Source organism: Arctopsyche grandis, chromosome 9, assembly GCF_051622035.1.
Source record: "Arctopsyche grandis isolate Sample6627 chromosome 9, ASM5162203v2, whole genome shotgun sequence".
Classification (NCBI taxonomy): Eukaryota; Metazoa; Arthropoda; class Insecta; order Trichoptera; family Hydropsychidae; genus Arctopsyche; species Arctopsyche grandis.
Window position 1 is genome coordinate 20,835,349 of NC_135363.1, and position 19,767 is coordinate 20,855,115.

The 19,767-nt window shown below is 34.4% G+C and overlaps 2 protein-coding genes across 2 annotated transcripts in view; one reads left to right on the top strand and one right to left on the bottom strand.

The window, feature by feature from the left end:
• Positions 1-380: 380 nt before the first annotated feature.
• LOC143917450 (PRADC1-like protein) lies at positions 381-2,511 on the top strand. Its single transcript, XM_077439010.1, has 5 exons — positions 381-802; positions 916-1,052; positions 1,131-1,246; positions 1,550-1,681; positions 1,760-2,511. Exons 1-5 carry the CDS (start codon positions 688-690, stop codon positions 1,929-1,931), a joined length of 672 nt encoding a protein of 223 aa, XP_077295136.1. The 5' UTR covers positions 381-687; the 3' UTR covers positions 1,932-2,511.
• A 1,823-nt stretch (positions 2,512-4,334) lies between these two features.
• Positions 4,335-19,767, bottom strand: part of mspo (M-spondin) — a 195,445-nt gene continuing 180,012 nt past the window's right edge. The window contains exons 4-7 of the mRNA XM_077438360.1: positions 16,508-16,687; positions 7,934-8,202; positions 7,692-7,843; positions 4,335-5,330 (exon numbers count right to left, since the gene is read on the bottom strand). Coding sequence (XP_077294486.1) covers positions 5,128-5,330; positions 7,692-7,843; positions 7,934-8,202; positions 16,508-16,687 — 804 coding nt within the window. The 3' untranslated portion in view covers positions 4,335-5,127. The remainder of the gene's footprint in view (positions 5,331-7,691; positions 7,844-7,933; positions 8,203-16,507; positions 16,688-19,767) is intronic.

Consider the following 19,767-nt stretch of genomic DNA (forward strand, 5'->3'; position numbering starts at 1 on the left):
ATAATCACGTTGTTGTTAGAAGAAGAAGCTCAAGAAGGCAATAAAAAAGCACGGAGGCGTTTTGATGTGCATCTCATGTTAAAAAATAGAAAAACCGAAGGAGAGTTTTGGACACTGTATAAGGAGCTTGTGGATGATGGACAATTTTTTTTTAAATATTTCCGTATGAACCGATACCAATTTGAAACAATACTGTATACAATAAAAACACAAATCACCAAAAAATCTACAAAATTTAAGGAAGCATTGTCAAAAAGTCATTGTCAGCGCCAAAACCATGCCGAAAGATTGAACAGTGTCAACTGTCACTTTCGATAATTGGTACAAAATAGCAAAGCGACAGACTCATGGCACGTAATTCGCGTGTATATTTCCACGATGGCCAAAAAAAACGGATACGATACGTTGACGGATGTTGCTGTAAAGTATGAACAGGAAATATCGGGTACTGCTGTAAGCCTGCCGTGGCGTAAACGAGACGGTTGGTATGAATATACCCATACAAAATGTACCAAAGAATACTTTTCGTACGGCCGGATACCTGCTGAAGTCGGTACGTGCCGACTAGGTATGAACAGAACTTTAAAGTTACAAATATATTTATAAATTTAAATTGGAAAATTTGCGTGCTACGACCAAAAGTGGTGACAGCTGTCAGTGGCGGTGGGTTTTCGCCGGTGTATCGTCATGTTACAAATTCGGTCGCTCTTCAATGTTAAACCTGCACAATGGAAAAAGAAATATTGCAAAAAGTTGCAATTATATTCTATCCTCGCCTTAATCTTATGTTCCGCGACTGGAGGTGAGTTTACTCACATAAAAAATCTTATCTCCTTTAATATTTGCGATAATAATGTGTATTTCTTTTTTATTTATTTTATTTATATTTATTTTAACGATTTTGTTTTATTGTAGTTCACAATGTGCAGTTACAAGAATGGTTGAATAATGTTGATATAATAGCGGGAGATGTATTTTTTGAAATAATTGACCCACCTGAATTGGAGTACACTTATAGAATCAAACCTGCCCGAGACTTCGGGGCACCATTTGTAAGTATTATATTAACATATACGTTTAAAGAAATATATTGGAATTGTTATATATGTATTTATTGGTTTTTCTTGAAGAATTCTAGTTTTTTGTTGAAACGAGCAAAGTTGGTTCCGATGGATCCTATTGATGGTTGTACTCAACCCAACAACATTGACATGATAGAAGGAGGAGTTGCTTTTGTCCAAAGAGGGTTCGTATAATTATGTGCAGTCAATATGCAAAAATACACAAAGATTTTGATATAAAGTCGTTTGTAATATAATAAGCTGAATAATATTTTGAAATTTATTTAGCTTTATAAAATAAATACTCAATCGCAAATATAATGAAAGTTGACTTACAACAATACTATGTTCATATGTATGTACATACATATGTAGTCAAAATTTATTTATTTAGATTAAATTAAAAGTTTCTTTCTGTTGGTTTTAAATTAATTCCACTATTTTTAAATTTTAATGTTTTAATTTAGTTTTTTGTTTGCTTAATTTAGAGAGTGCTCATTTCTTCACAAGACCATCATTGCCGAAAGTGCAGGCGCACGAGCTATAATTATTACGGAGCAGTCGACAGGTTCAATGTGGGATACTCTATCTGATGACTACATTGAAATGATCGCTGATAAGTATGCATTATTTTGTTGTATATATTTTCAAGTTTTTGTGTTTTTTCGAGTGTACAATGATTTTTTTCTCATTTTCAGGACTGATAAGGAAGCTAATATTCCTGCAGCTTTTCTTTTGGGTCGTAGTGGAGCTTACATCTTACGTATATTAAGAAATTTGAGAATGCCGTATGGTGTTATCAATTTACCCGTGAACATGACTTTTGTTCCTATTCATAAAATGAATCAACCACCGTGGATCAGTTGGTGACTGCGTACAATTAAATGCAACTTATATTGTTCTATGTGAGAAACTAGTCGTCTTTTTTATTGAAATTTTAGTGATATGCGAACAAAGCACTCAATGATTGTTATAATTTTTATTTGATTTTATTACATTTGGAGTTAATTTTTAATTTTGGATTTTGATTTTTAAAATGAATTGTAAATTATTCTTTTTAAATCTTTCTATTGACATACATACATATACTGTTTACCTATTAATCTATTTTTCTTTATATTTTCCCATACCATTTATTTGACTTGTACTTACTATTTTCATTATACAAACATACTTACCAGTGGCGGCTTGTCCATATGGGCTGGGGGGCTACAGCCCTCCCAGTATAGTACATATGCATGCTATTTTTGTCTGCATTTGATCACCGGTATGTTCAACGAGATACTACAGTCCGAATAATCTCTGCAGCCCCCCCCTCTGAATTCTCACGAGCCGCCACTGATACTTACTATATTTTCTAAAAGCTTCGTAATATATCATATTTAAAGAACAGATCCATTCTTTACAGTCTTTATATTCAAACTATGAATACATTTCAATCTGTACCATTAGAAATCTTTCAATATTTATTAAAAACACTACAATTCTATTTATCGCATACTACATACATACGTATATACATATGTAGGTATATCAGAATGCCCGATAGTATTTCATTAGATGATGAAACAGTAAAAGTAGTCTAATGTATTTACATATATTTAGGGCAAATAATAGACATGTCTGGTACTAAAGAAGAGGTAATAAAGAGACTAATGAAATTAGGATCTTCGTTCAATGTCTTTTGCCAGTGATGACGTATGTATGTATGTGAAACTTTGACAGTAATGCTACACGCTAAACGCCACAATGGTACACAAAGAAGTGTGGAACGCCTTATGCTTGGCATAACGAGGAGAGATAGTAAAGGGAATATGTGGGTAAGAAGTATGACAAGGGTAGTGGATATACATAGTGGAATGAGTGAAGAAATTGAAATGGCAATGGGCGCGTTATACATATAGCTAGAAGAATAGACGAAAGGTGGACAAAATAAGTACTGGAACGGTTCCCAAAATAATGTAAAAGGGTGAAAGGAAGGCTGCAAAGAAGATGGGTGAGTTGCGCAAAACAGAGACGAATAGAATCGTGCTGAAGATGCCATCAATCAGCAGTGGATGGTGAATAGTTGTACATGATGATGATGATGACATATATACCTACGTACATAGAATATTTAACTTCACATCTGTATTTATATATATTTATTATTAAATTATTTTTTACATGGTAAAAAATACATGTAACAACAAAAAAGATATTTTTTTGCTAATTTACATACATCAAAACATTTAAGGGCGGGAAGTTATGAGAAAATGCAAAATATTTTTAAATAATGTGTGCGTATAATATATGTATTTTAATGATAGTTAAAAAATTATAACTTAAATATAGGCATTGTGATTTGCATGACATATTCACAAATTGATGCTGTAGATTGGCACTTTTCCTTTATATAATTTACGGTTTTAAAATAGTGGTCTTTAACTGCATACAGAGATGAAAATGTTTCACATTGAATACTTTGATTTCATTGTGTAATATTGTTAATTATTGTTATAACAATTAAGAAAGTGGTAATTTTATTTATGATTTGTAAACGACTGATTAAAAAAATACCACTATTTTAAAACTGCTCACAAAAAAAGTTATGTATATGAATGTGCCATCTTCGAACGAATAATTAACAACAATGAGAGTGACAATAATTTACAATCTTACGTTTATATTTCACTGTTTACATATGGATTGTCTACACAATTTGGCGATGAAATGATCAAGTGTTTACAGTCACACTCCAGCTTGCATTATACAAATATATCTGATTTTCGACAACGTAGATATTTGCCTATTTCAGATAAGCAAGCCGAAGAATAACTGTATACATTCTATATTTATACACGTGGCCTGTGATAAGAAAGCTTGCTCACTCCGTCGTCGTGGATTGAGTTTCGATACGACACGCCACGTATACAAAATTAAATATATATATGTACATATTAATGCAATGAAAACGCAATTACCTTGATCAAAACAACAGATAACATCTATTAATTTATATAAAAAAAAGAAAAAATTGTTACATTTAACTGAATTATCGATAATTATAAGTATGCAAGATTTTATTTATATAATAAAACACTATTAACTAGCAGTGTTAAAAATATCATACATTAAATATGGTAACATCAATCTCACACTTCACACTATAATTAATTATTATCTTAATGCATTTCTTATGTTCATTCTTATGATGTTGATATTCCAATTGATTTCTTTTATTATTTTATTTATAAAAAGTTCTTCTTTGTCGCGTTATTATTTTTTTTTTTTAAATTAAGTCGCACTTTATTTGTACTCGCATATATAAAATATGCCTTTTTTAATTAATCGAATGTCTTTCAAGCAGTTCCGCTGTAGTGTCAGATTTTGTTTTTATTATTATTATTTTTATTTTACATCAAATATCAGGATATAATAAAACTTATTTTAATTATTGTATGTTTTTTAAAGGGTCAGGAAACGAGGACATGTATACTTACAGATAATGGATTTCGGCGATAAAAATTTTAACTAATCATTTTTGGAACACCACTTCGACTTATTGCGCTTGTATCGAATAATTGAAAAAGGTTTCAGTTCGACAAGAAATGACTGATTTTAATCTCAAAAGGAAATAGTATATTTCATTTCATCTCGCTCCACGTTGAAGCTTACTCATAGCACAATACATAGTTCAATAAACAGTGCAATTTTGCAAGATTAAAGAAATATTTCTTATAAAACTATACCACGTGCCACGAATTTCAAGATTCATGCATCATTTAAATGTACACCCGTTAAAAGTTAGACCGTCTTGGGAAATAGACGGAGGCGGGGCCCGACCTCTGAAAATATCGGTGTGAACGAACGTTCAAGTTATGCACTCTCTCTCTCTCTCTCTCTCTCTCTAATCATAGAAAAATATTAATTTGCATTTAGATCGCATGCCCGATTCGCCGTTGCGACTTCGGAACGGATTTCAAGTTCGCATTACGGGGTCGGCGGATGTGTTGAAAAGGAGGTCGGGGAGGTGTGGTGTGGTGTGTGGGTGCATCTGTGGTTCTTCGGCGTGTTGACAGTCTGGTTACCAGGTGAAGTAGTCCTTGGGACAGTCTCTGGCCGAGCCGCACCAGCGTGTTTGCACGAGAGGTGGGCACGCGCGTCCAGCTCTACGTGCCGGTCGTACGATGCGTCTCGTGCGTCTCATGTCTCCGATGCCACACGTGCGTGAGCACGTGGACCATTCGCCCCATTCGGACACGCGGCAGTCGCGCAAACGTTCAGCACCTGAAAACAAAACCAAGCTATCATCAATTGAATCTTCGGCAATTTTTTTATTCACTCATGGTAATGTAAGTTACAGCTCGGCTATGAAAACTTTGGGTTTGGTGCAAGCGCTCGACAATCACCAGACAGACTGAACGACAGATAAACTGGATGGCAGCTTTAAACGCAATTCTCGTCTTCTCGAATGATAGATTGCACATCAGATGACGAGTAACCTTTCGATGTGCACAGATGCAATTATTAAAATGGTAATTATTAAAATTGAGTTGGATCTTTCTGGCGAGTTTAATAAGGCAAGATTCGATAAGTTCCGAACTCGCCAAAAAGATCCAACTCAATAATAATAATTACCATTTTAATAATTGCATCTGTGCACATCGAAAGGTTACTCGTCATCTGATGTGCAATCTATCATTCGAGAAGACGAGAATTGCGATTAAAGCTGCCATCCAGTTTATCTGTCGTTCAGTCTGTCTGGTGATTGTCGAGCGCTTGCACCGCACCGGAAAAGTTTATCATAAGAAATGTTAATTTTAGATAAGCTTTATTCCAGATAACTTAAAGTCAATCCTATAAATGCTAAAAATATAAATTACGCAAATATTCTTTAACATTTTTTTATAATTAAATGTACGCTTAAAAATCTTAAGTGCTACTTTAGTATGCGGTCTACCTTTGAATTGCAGTCGACTATTTTTTTTTGTTTGTATCGTAGCAACGACCTTTTTATTATAATTGTTGTTTTTTCCTGCCGCCCCATAATGTTTTCGAAGCATTTCTATCAAAATATCGTCAGCAGCGAAGAAAATACCGTTCCTAACAACCTTATCTTAAATGAATAGAGCCAACCCTAACTTAACCTAACGTAACCTGACCCTTAAATACATAGGTGTTGGTTGCTAAGATGTTTTTTTTTAAAGTTTTATTTAATCAATATTTTCACAAAAAAAAAAACATATCTTAGCATCCAACCAAATTTATTTAAGGGTAAGGTTAGGTTAGGTTAAGTTAGGGTTGGCCCTATTCATTTAAGATTAAGTTAGGATACTAAAGTAGATATGTGAAGGTAGACCGCATACTAAAGCGGCACCAAATTTTTTTATTTATTTATTTTTTTTTATTTTTTTTTATTTATTTCATACCAGGAAGGCATTACAGGTAAACCCCAATGCGCCTTCCTGGCCAAATTACAAACAATACAGCATTTTTTATTATATAAGTCGCTAAATTACGAGACACTGACTTAAACTCGACAATTAACGAGACATCTATGAATTGTACATACATTTTTATTGTAATATTTACATTAATCATACTCAAATATTATCAAATATTATCAAATCTTATATCTTATACGTAAAACCGAAACGGCGTCTGTAATTCGTTTCTGATTGGCTGTCGTCAAGGTCGTTTGTTATTGGTCGGTCGTTAAATAATATTATTTTTTTTCGATTCAAATAAATTTAATAAAAAAACAAATTAAGATTTTTTTCGTGGTTCGACGGTATTCTCATTACTAGACTGCATTTCCATTTCAAGTTACTTATATTATATCCGTGCTAAAACGGAAGAGATCGTCTAAAGTGGAACCGAGCGATGCCTGGTAGTACTACTAGAATGTATATAAAGCAAAGGCAGGTGCATTTGTTCCTGGTAAATGGAAACATTCGATTAAGTTTACTCACATAAAAAATCTTATCTCCTTTAATATTTGCGATAATAATGTGTATTTCGTTTGCACTAATGGTAAAACGTAAGGTAGGTCTAAGAAACTATTTTTGGATCTTAGATTGAAGAAAGCTGATCTACTGGATGGGAGAGTACTGAATAGAAAGGACGATGAATTTGTGGATTGTACGATAAATGTATGATAACCTTTTAAAGATTTATTGATAGCACTGAAAATTTTAAATATAAAATTGTCGTGGTTTTGCGTTTATGTATGTAATTCATTCCCAAATTGACATAATCCAGAATCACCGAGGAATTGAAACCCGGATCTTTTAGAATAAGCTTTTGAGCTATCAAAGTCGATATTATATTATACAATTTATATTTAATGGTAAAACCTTTTGAAACTGATGGTGTTTCGTGATAAGGTTGATAATCTCAATAATTTGAATAAGGTTGAACATGTTGCTCCACCGATAACCCAATATTTTAATTAAATTTTTGACCCATTTCTGGGGAATTACTTTGATTTTATAAACTATATATATATAAGACAATATTTGATAGAGATTAATAATATATTTAATATAATATCTATCAAAATGTTTGAATGAATCTTTTTCCACAGAGTTTTTTAATGCTTATGAATATTCACAATTGACATCAAGGTAAATCTTTTAGTTAACTTACGCAATTTTTTGTGATAATGTTTTCTGAGTTTGTCTGATTTGCGCGATTTGACACGATACGAACGCGCTATGCTATTCAATATGGCCGTCTTGTCTCCTCTCGGAACTTCGTTCGCTTCTCTTGGCTCCACCGTACTATTATCGTTGCTGTAACTGTAATTGCAAGACATAACATTACTTATGATTCAGTTTTTTTTAAACAATATAATATTTATTTGCAAATAAATAAATTGTGATATTTACACAGACGTGTACTTGTTCTCTGTGGTCGTTTTGTACGATCCGTCTTTCGAGTAGATCCTCGGTGGTTCGCTGGCCAAGGGGTCGATGGGGCGGCGTCCCACTATATGGGGTTCCCTTTCTGCTCTCTCCTCTTCGATGGCCAACGACAGTGCGTTATTGCCGTCAAGGATGTCTATGCTGTTCGCTGATGGTTGGTCCATCTTGAGCACCTCGTAGCTCTTGTCATCTGAGGCGTGGTGGAACACTTCCGATAGCTCGTATTCTTTTATCTGTAAAATAAAAGCAGTTGTATATTATAATACTTGGTTGGTTTAATGGTAAGAGTAGAGGTTTCAATATGTGACAAAACAGTCACATGCGTTCATAGTTATTTAATTTTGAGGAATCGTACTGGTCACTCAAGCAATAAAATCACCTTAACCAGACAGAATGCCGGCAACTGATCTCGCTAGTCGGAGATCAGTTGATGACTTTATGGCTCGGGCAACCGGTGAGTTGCCCGGTGTGGCATACTCCATACAACTGCATACATTTGATTTGGTCGCGCAATAAAGTCACCCGACTCTAAAGAGATTGCAATGGCAATGAACGGGTCACGTAGGCAGAAGAACGGATGATCGATGGACGAAATAAGTGCTCGAATGGTACCCGATAGAATATAAAAGGGTGCAAGAAAGGCCACAAGGGAGATGGTTGGATGAAATCAGAAAAATATTCGTATGTGGGATGATATGGATGAGAGTTGCCCAAAACAGAGTCGAATGGAAGCGTGTTCATGGAAGAGGCCTTCATCTAACAGTGGATAGCGAATGACTGTAAATGATGATGATGATATAATATTTATTTAAAAAAAATAGATTGAATTTTGGAACTTGGAAATGTAATTGCTTTTTTGTATAAAAATGTTATTTATTACATGATCATAGACTGTTAAATTTTCAAAAATATAAATCCGTTACATATTTTTATATCAGTCGTCATGATTCGTTTTCTAATTGTAGGGTAATAAAATGAGTACACGTTTTTTGGCAAGTGCTTTAGACTCGAAGATAAGTTCTTAGAGTTCTAATTTTGTTGCAAGTAGCATAATGTCAGAGTGCTTTTCTTCAAAATGTATTACAAATAATTATTAAATCCACATAATGAGGGAGAAGTATCTGCGATGAACGGAAAAATTATACAGATATTAAGGGCATATTGGAGAAGTACATAAAGGTAAGAAAAAATTGTCAATTTTACTATTATTCAAAATAGAAAAGGTATTTTAACCACTGTCTATTGATTGAACGATTAAATATAAAAAAATATCTCCGTTTTATTTTTTCACTTCACATACCATATACATATGTATGTATGTAATTTGGCACAAAAATAGCATAAGACTAAAATAGACAACTTATACATACTTGTCTTCTCGATGAGAGTAAAAAAAGCGTAACACTGTTCGTGCTATGAAATAAAAATAATAGAAAAAACTATCATTTTCATTGAAAATCAATAGGTTCGTGCGAGCGTAAAAATAACACGATTTTATCAGATGTCATTTGGAAAATACGCACTCTTTTTATTTTCCGACCTCGTCAGCCAGACGTTTTCAACATTTTATTGAACCACATATGTACATATATTATAGCTCCTGTGCCAGATGCATAGACTGTTACTTGTATTCGTATAGAAAATATTCTACGTGAGGGTTTTATAGCAGCGTCGATTACCTTTAAACTCGTGGAGAGCATCCATAATACAATATTTTAAAATGTGAAAAGTGCAGGAGACAACGCGTGCCCGGGTTGACGATTGCTGTCGTCGAAGTAGAAGAAGATTACCTCACGTCCGAGCGAACGAATGACAAACTAATGAACCCTTCTGTCTGCGAACCACCCTGGAGTTTTCCACCTTTTTCCCTCGGCCACCCTCGCATGTCACAAAATGATTTTTTTTCACGAGATGGAGGGTCGCACCGTGTCATATTTCGTTTCATCGGAGACGTACAATCTTCGTTGATACGAAAGGACACACCTAAAAGTAGTTCTCGCCGAATTTTCGAATCACACTTGAAGGACTTTCGACACAATCATCACCGTCCACTTTTACACTCTTTCTTTGACACACTCTTTGTTCTTAGTTTATATAAGGTGTAAGGTACATACCGTCTGAACTTTTTTCTATCATATCTATCGGCATTGATAGATAATTTGGTACTCGGGACAGTTCATAACACTATTACTTTCTATTCTCCAAAAATGTCATTTAATATATATTTTTTTATTACATACATTTCTATCATAGCTGCTGCAATGACAAGAATTACTTCAAAGCGATACATGGTCAGATTATTTGTACATAAGTACCAACTTTCAAATATTATAGTACAGTTATATATACATAGATATAGAATTAGTGTTGTGCCCGTTGATATTTCAACGGATGGTTTTTGACCCGATGACAATTTTACGATGTATTATAATTAAAAACTACCTACCTATGTATGTACATATAAACAATATAAAACAAAAATAGAAAAATTAATTAATTAATTAAATTAATTTTCAATATATGGCACTGAATGCTCGTGAAACTATTTCCTAGAGGAAATATTGGTAGCAAACAGTATATATACAGGTTTCTTTTTGTTTCTCTATTATATTATATTCATACATTTTACTGGCAGTGTTTTAATTGTGACGTACATATGTACATATGTCGAATCGAAACAACTATTATACTACGGTGAGCGTTATCGCAGACACACAGAATAGCGTTATTATATATGTATATGATGATACAATAGAGACTTCTATGGACAAACTGGTATAATCAACCATTTGCGAGAAATACATTTTTACAGAGTATGTAGGTAGCATATTTTATAAGAATCAACAAATTCGAGATACCGATATTACCGATAACGAGAAAATGTAGATACCGATCTATTCTAGGACCCGTCACAACAATTAAGCTAGATTAATTAACTAAATTAACTAGCAGTATAGATCAATGGTAAGCGTGTAATTATTTCAATTGTATGGTCATGGGTTCAATCCCTGGCTGTGCTGCTGGCCAGACCTTGGATATATCTATTCAATATATCTGATTTCATTGAAATGGTTCCAACAAATTTGACATTACAGAGTAAAAAAATCGTCACGATGAAAATGAAATAAAAAATAATTAAAAACAAAATAAGCATAAATATAAAACAAATAGGCAGCCCTGTCCTATTTCTCGCAAAATTCAAGTTTACAACATCTCGAATTCGCTGATTTATAAAATGCCGCAAATTTGTCCATAGATGTCTCTACGATTGTTAATCGATTTTTATAATTGGCCTTGAATGATAACTACAATACTTACATACTATGTACCAAGTTTGATCATTATGTTGTGTAAAAATAAAAATAAATGGGTGTATACTTGTATATAAATAAATAAAATTCTAGCGGGAGACGGAAAATCTGTATTTTAATAACAAGCAAGATTTCGCCAGCAGCGTATTTGAATCGAATAATAATGTATGTAAGTAATTACTCGATTCCGACCGGGACTTGAACCCACGACCTCTCTGCTGGTATATAATAGCTCTACCAGTGAGCTACGCTGTATTGAAAATATGTGTACATAAAATTCTATAAAAAAAAGAAAATTCTTTAAATCCACTCTAAGCTAAGCTATTCGTCAATTCAAAATGTATAATATTAAAAATTCCTTTTTGACATGACGGCAAATATATACGAGTTGTAATTTTTTAATAAAATATTTGACAGCCGTAGTGAGAGAAGATGATCATTTTTTCTTTCGTCTGCCATTTTTTAAAATGAAATGGAGGATTTATAATAATGCAGGGTACTTGATTAAACAGCTGGTTGCACGTAGAGTTTATCCTGACGAATCACTCAAATTTTGTATGCAATAAGCAATTTAGCCGTGCATGTTGCATACTGAGGCGCAAAAACAGTGCCATTCAACTTTTGGACGCTGTGGTTGTATGACAAATATTATTCATATAGAACAATTGGCTGTTTTGAATGATTAGAAATATTTACCCAATGTGCATTCATACTATGTTCATCTATTAAGAGGGCTGGATACCCGAAACGTTTATTTTGTTGCCGTTCCTTTCTTCGATATATATGTATGTATATTGAGTGAATGTATATATTGAGTGAATGCGACAATATATATATCAATATATGTATATATATTGAGTGAATGCGACAGTCGCGCCTCGACCAGATTATATCTATTTTAAATCGACAAAATCGAGGTTTCGTATTCTCCAGTTTTCTCCTCCGAAACTGGACCAATTTAAAAAAAAATTTCATCATCGGTATGAGAAAGATATTTTCTATGTTTGTGTGGTCGTATTTTTTTGAAAATCAAACGTTAAATAAACACGCTGGACTCTTTTCGTGGGTGTAAAAAAGAGTCGATTTTATAGATGTTTGGCGGCTCCTAACTCATATAACTAATCAAAAAAATAAAACCACAGAAACATGCCAATGGTGGATATCCATAGCATATTAAAAAATAATTTCTCTAGTGCTATTATTGAGGAAGAGTAGAGTGTAATACGTTTGTATGGACAAGGCGCTGGTGTAAAGCCCTCTTAAAAAGTGCAACTGTTGTTGTAAAAGTCCGGTTGCTGCTCATTATTGCTCCAAAAAATAGTATCACGAGAAGTTTAAGTAACGGTGTCAAGTTCGTGGATCTATTTTAGACCCATCAGCCCCACCTGAAGAGACACTCATTAAGAACAACTAAGCAAATTGTCACCCACGAACTCACATCCAAGTTGGATCCCTCGAATGAATGGAGAAAAGTACGAGCTTTACCAAGTTGGGTCGAAGCTTCAGCTCTCGCCAGATGTTTCAACGATCAATGGAGAACTAGATTGCGTCATTTTGTTGTGTTGTGTTGTGTGTGTGTGTGCAAGAAACACGTTCGTTCGTGATTCAGAGACCCTATTGTGATCCTTATATGGTCCCTGGTCCCGTTCTTACGGAGACCTCGAAGTTTCACAGTTTTGCTCGGACTTTTTATTTTATTTATCCCTCAGAGTTGCCACCCTCCCACGCTGAATTGGGGTTGAGCAAATCGCCGTCTGCGAACCGATAAAAGGTTGATGATCACCGGCAAAGGTCAATATCTGCCATATGCGGGCACACAAGCAGAGTCGATCGTTGAAATTTATGTTAAATCTTAAAATACACCTAGGTTATAACTTTGAATTAGATTGTTGAGACGTTTTGATAACAAGTTGAGAAGTTTTGTAATTTAAAAAATCGGTGCTCTCACACTTACTGTATTAATAACTAGTCACCGGAGCCTGAGGGGGCCGTGTATTGTTCAAAGGTTGTAAATGCATTGTTAACGGTTTGCTGAACAATGGATAGCACTGTGACTATCCTACCTCTATAATAATAACACGTATTATCGACTGTAATTTGATTTGGTTGATTCTTTTTGTAGACAATCTTTCGAGTATTTGTAGACAATATGAAAGTTATACATACATAGTTTATGAGCAATATGTGTTAGATCAAATATGCTAGAAAGACGACTTTACCACTCCAATATAGAGGTGAAGAGACAATTATTTATGTACTTTTGTACTATACAATTATTTATATACTATGGAGGAAATACAAGCAGGATACAATGAATAAGATAAAGGTACCAAAAGGGTTCTCTTTGGACCAACAAGCGCGTCGCGGATGTTTGTAGAAGGGCACGTGCCTCACTTTGAGGCGATTCTCAGAATGAGAGTGGCCTGCCTTCGTCGTTGTGTATTTGTAACGACAATTTTTTTGCTTGTTGCCGTATCTTCTCATTTTCACTTATTTATTTATGTTCGGTGGATGTACTTTATGTACTTAACCGATCGCCAAAAAATTACTTTCAATTCATTTATTAGTTATTATTATTTAATATTATTATATGTACATATATTATTATTGTATTTATTTATTTTATCATTCATTTGAATTATCTATATATTATTTATATCGACGATTCTCCTTATCGTCTGGGATAAAATTTTATTATTAGTATTAATATTGTATTTACATTTATATTTTATTACGAACAAGAAAGTTTTTAATGAACAGATTGACAGTAAACTAAGCACGATTGAACTACATATGTACATAAAGCGAATAATGACTGCACTTGAATTTCACAAGAACTGCATAGAAGCAATTATATGTAATTGAATCCCGAGAGTAGATTGCAACTTGAATTGAATCCAATTTAAAAAAAAAGCATTCCACATTTTCATTGGAGTTGATGACCTCGGCGAGCTCTCGTCTAAATTCACTTACAAAATATTGCGACATTTTGAAACTTTTCTCGTTTGGCGAATAGCGTTCGCTACAATTTCAGAAGCGACTAGATTAGTCCTCGGATAACGAGAACCAATATAGCGGGCACGATACTTTCAGACATGTGAAAAACTGTCGGATGCACTCGGTGCACTTCGGAGTCATAACTCCGAAGTGCACCGAGAGCACATTGGTGATGCACTTTTGCATATCCTCCTGGCGGTCACGTTCCGGTGAGTTATGGCCGATGGAGCTGGAAAAGGGCCACACCAATTAGGCACAGTTCCCCTTTCCGGTTCCAAACTCGTGACGCCATTTATTCGGGATTATTGTTGTACGTGAGTAAGGGAGGTAAGGAAGCCTCACACTCCAGGTGCTAGTCCTGAAAAAGGTGCAAAAATGTATTCTCGTTCGCGCCTTATTAGGTTGAACCCCCCCCCCATCTCTCCATCCCGGGCTTCAGTAATAACCGTAAAGAAAGCACTTTATGCGCTCGGACTGACAGAGGTTCGCATATAAAAGAAGTAATTACACGAGTGCGCCTAAAAGTGCGTACACATATTGGAAAGAATTTTTTCAGACGGTGTTAGCTGCTCCATGAATATTAAACGTATGAGAAAATTCGAAAATGTAAGATCGTTGCACGTTCGAGTAGTTTAAAATTCGGAATAAAAAATGTGAATTGAATTTTTATCTAAAAATAAAGTTTAATGCTGCGAATAATATATTATACTAGTGGTTTTATCCGGCTTCGCTCGGTATTTGTAATATAAACAGCTTAAACATGGCAAAACAATCTAATAGTAAACATTAATTTGTTTTTTTATTAAATTTATTTGAATCGAAAAGAAATAATATACATACGATATTGATATCGTCGTCATAGAAACTTTGATTTGTTTTCGATGCTCCTACCTAAACCTTTAAACCTTACATACAAAGTCATTACTTACCAATTAATAAAATAACTTTTAAATGGTCAATTTTTTAAAAGTTTTTATTCAAAAGTGGGAAAGCATTTATTATTTCACTTAAAAATTTTGGAATTTGTCGCATTTATTTAAGATTTTCATTAAAAATTTAAATTTGTGATGGCAATTTTGACGCCCTTAGATTTTGATGTCCGGGGCCATTAATCTATTTGCACGGTGTATACGATAAGTAATTGCAGGTCACATGGTGAAATTAACGTAAAGGTTTGACTGCACTATGCGGCAACCGAACGATCCGATACTTCACAACAGTACGCGACCAAATATTGTTTGTATGAAATTGTATGAGACATAACGCACTGCGTGACAGTCGCATGACGTAGAACGACACCGTGCGTCAATGTTGACTTTTCGACCAACTTTGACGCAAGGTGTCTTTCGCGACGTGACGTAAGTGTCGTTGAGTAGGGGTTCCCTTGCGACAATTATTCTCCTTCTTCATATCGTGACTTTGAAATAGCATGTAGCTATAATCTTTTGGTTTTTCTCGATTTTTCTTCCTCCTCGCATATCAAGGATACTATAATAGCGTAACGTTTCGTTCATCTTGCTCCGAGGTACCGAACGAATGATTGACATAATTTACTGCGTAGTGTCACATCGCTGTCGTTCAAGTTCAGTTTACCTAATATTGTCGCACACTGTTGTGAAGTGTCGGATCGTTCGTTTGACGCATAGTGCGGTCAGACCTTAAACCGCGCCAATATGTAATGTTTCGATTGAAAAACATTCATTTAATTTTTTTCAAGAGCTTTAAATATAGGTATAATAAGTAAATGGAACTCATCTTGACTTATTTTTTCTCTAAAGTTTAAGAGCTATTAAACACATAAGATACTCATACTCTGGATTAAATTTATTTCAAAGCATCGATTTTTTTCGTGTAAAATATTTTTTGTGAATATAAACTTGTTGAGTAAGTTTTGAATGGGCCTTTTACCTGCAGTACAACTTCCTTCTTTTCCGGCTTATTACAGCCAGTTTCGCAGAAACTTCAGACCATGATAAATTACTCAATTTGAACATAGAAAGAGAGGGACATTCATAAGATTGTGCAACGCTTCCGGTGTTGCACTCCCGCTCTTTTGTGTGTCGACAATGATCGCCCTCTTTGGGAGGGAAATTAATTAACATCCGCTCGGAGGGAGGCGGGTAATGAGTGGGAAAATTACAAAGGGGGTGGAGCACTTATTGTAAGACGGGTAAGGGGTTTCGTCAACGACGACATTTCGAAATTGTCTGAATATTGCTTGGGTACTCACCTTGAGGAATTGAAAAGTGGCGATAGGCGGAAGCCTCTTGACGTGAGGGTAGAAAAAGGACCCGGCTGGATGTGAGGGGTAGCGCGCAGTCATCCTGTAGGCCACACCTTGGGGTGAAGTGGGCCAATTTGGGGCTGTAAATGTGAACCCGTTGTCTGTACCGGCGTCTATCGGATCCACCTGAAATAAACGTGTCAATATTTTATATTACAATATGTATATTTAAATTCTGGATAGAAAATACCTGTGACTATATGTGTATGTATGCATATGTTACAGTCCAAGTAAGTGTACATACATTTCGTTCGTTTATGAATATTCTAGTTTGTTCAAACACGAACCAATCTGGCCAGTTAAAGTGTACACAAAATAACAAATTGACGAACGAACTGTATATTTTGTTCATGTACAAACAATTAGACCTAAGTTTAAGTATTCAATCGTTTGACCTAACCTCTATATATGTATGTATGCCTACCCTGGGTTGCAATATTTTTAGCAACGGGAATTAAAGCAATGTTGAAATGTAGTTTCCATAGGATTTCCCTTTTAAATTCTTGGTGTTTTGACATCTCAAAGGATTTGACAGCTCCAAAGTTTCATGCGACATCTGGTGAGTCTATTTGAAGGTAACTTTTGACTATTAGCACTTAAAGTAAAATCAATAGTTCGTGTATGGACAAACTAGTATTTTCACAAGCTCATTGAAATGAACACTTTAACTGTACTTGAAATGTACTTGAACACTAGAAATGAACACTTAACATATGTACATTCACATATATCATATATGTAGTACGTATTATATGGTGCTTAGAGGATGAGACGATTCTGAGGAAAGTTTTAAATTTTCCGTACAATTAGTTATATATTCGTAGTTTTCGGGATATTGATTATACCAATTGACTATTACAAATATGACGGGTAGTTAAAAAAATCAATCTTATAATGTCTCATATGGAAAAATCAATGTTTTTCACGAAATTATCCTGGTCAAAATCCTTTATTGAAAAGAAGACCCAACTATAATTGCTACTCTACAAAATCTTCACAATTTCATGACAAAACTAAAGGTTAAATCTTTATACATATGTATGTATGTATGTATGTATGTATGTAGGTATATTTTAATGATCTCTAGTTTATGACCAAAGAGACAGATGAAAATCTTACAACACGTGAATTAGTCCCAGCAGAGGTTCTATGTACACATTTTCTATGTGTTAATTGTTATACACAAATATACAAAATACTTGCTGAACCAATTCTAGAAACCACTAAGTGTAAGTAAGTAAGTAAATAGAACCATATAAGTAGAATATTCGACTGCCTGTTTAGCATAAGCTATATGAAATTCCTTATTTTAAGCTATATATGTATGTATGTACGTACTTGTATGAATCTATCTATAAATTTATCCATCTAATTTTGCTTAATGAATTTTTAGACTTATTCTAAATTCTTTTGAGTAACATTAGTGTATCTCATATGCTCACCCTCTCGAAATCATATCTAAATTTGAGAATCGTTTTCTCAACTTTTTCGGTGTATTTCGCTGTCGAGTTTGTATATATACATACAACACACATATACGAAAATTTTTGACATAGTGAAATACTTATTTCACAATATAATCATTACAAATATAATTATTATTAAATTAAATATAATTAACATTAAATATTAAAAAATATAATAAGAGATGATTAAAAAACTTTTTTTTTATAAAAATATTTTACAAGTGTGTTAATAGTGTTGCGTAGGGGTGGGTTCAGGATCAAAATTTAAGACCAAAATCGCGTCACAGAATTAATTCAACGATTAATTCAACCACCGCTCCCTCCAGAATAATCTGATCTACCGTGTGTACTTACTTATAAAGGAAAAGTTGCACAGCATAGCTTCCCCGATCCATTATTGTGTGTATTGTCTACACACTTATAGGTCTACCCTGGCGAGACTATTATTAACTCACACACTCGCCCAGGTCTGTGAGAACTTCAGCGTATCCTTAGTTCAGGCACTTACTGAGTCCCATTAGCCTAATCCGGGGTCTCTATTTTTTACTCACGAATGCACTTAGACAGTGGATACTCCCTATTACGTTCCCACGTTACAATACTATTGATAATAATAAAGTGTAACGTTTTTTAATAAATAAAGAGAAATATAGATTGGGATGATTGACTGAATCGTCATCATCCTATACAAGTTTTAAACTACCTTTAGAACGTGACAATATGTATGGTATATTGTCTAGGCACTTAGAGGTCTACCCTGGCGAGTCTATTGTTTACACACGCATTCGCCCAAGCTGTGAGAACTCCAGCGTATCCTTTGTTCCGTTAGTACCGTTAGCCTAATCCGGGGTCTCTATTGTTAACCCACGAACGCACTTAGACAGTGGATACTCTCTCTCTCTCTCTCTCATGTTCCCACGATAAAATAGCTTAAAAATCTATAAATGATCACAATATGTCTCGTATATTAAATATAATGGATGCATATATACAATAAAAACATTTTTGTTTATGTACAATATACAAACTCCTGTTTAAGCAGACTAAAAGTTGAGAAAACGAGTCTCGAGACATTGCAAGTTTGTAGACCGGAGCACACAACTAAATTTGTTCCTTTATTCATACACTTAATCGATGTTTGCCTCTTCTCCTACATCTGCCTGCTCAAATGGTCCTGATAGTCGTGATTCTGTTGTGACTGTGTTGGCTTCTTCTTCTGCTTCCTCTTCCGTTTCGTCTCCATTGGCTCAACCTCCGTTGGCTCAATCAAAACTGCCATTTCTTGTCTCAAAGAAAGTCACGCGCCAAACCGGGAGACCGAAAATTGGTAATTTATTACCAAAATGCACGAGGTCTCAGGACAAAGCTGGCTGCGTTAATTCAGCCGTTTCTACTACATATTTGTGATGATATGGTAGCACTAACGGAAACATGGTTGACTTCATCATTTTTTGATGCTGAACTTTTTGATTCTTCCTGGAGGCTGCATCGTCGCGATAGAGTAGATCGACGTGGTGGTGGTGTATTATTTGCTTGTCGTGATCGGTTTCGGTCAGTCCGGATGACAAATTTTGAAACTCTATCTGGTGAGGACTTATGGAATTCATAACTTGAAAATCATAATCGAGAAAGAATATTACGAAATACAAAAACCTTGTAAACATAGAATGAATTCAAGACGATAAACGATATATAATAATAATAATTATTATTTTTAGTTGTTTGTGTATATATATGTTT

Coding starts and splice junctions, on each gene's coding strand:
- LOC143917450 (XM_077439010.1), top strand. CDS start 688: ATGTTACAAATTCGGTCGCTCTTCAATGTTAAACCTGCACAATGGAAA. Junction 803..915: donor CTTATGTTCCGCGACTGGAG/GTGAGTTTACTC, acceptor GTTTTATTGTAG/TTCACAATGTGCAGTTACAA. Junction 1,682..1,759: donor ATTGAAATGATCGCTGATAA/GTATGCATTATT, acceptor TCTCATTTTCAG/GACTGATAAGGAAGCTAATA.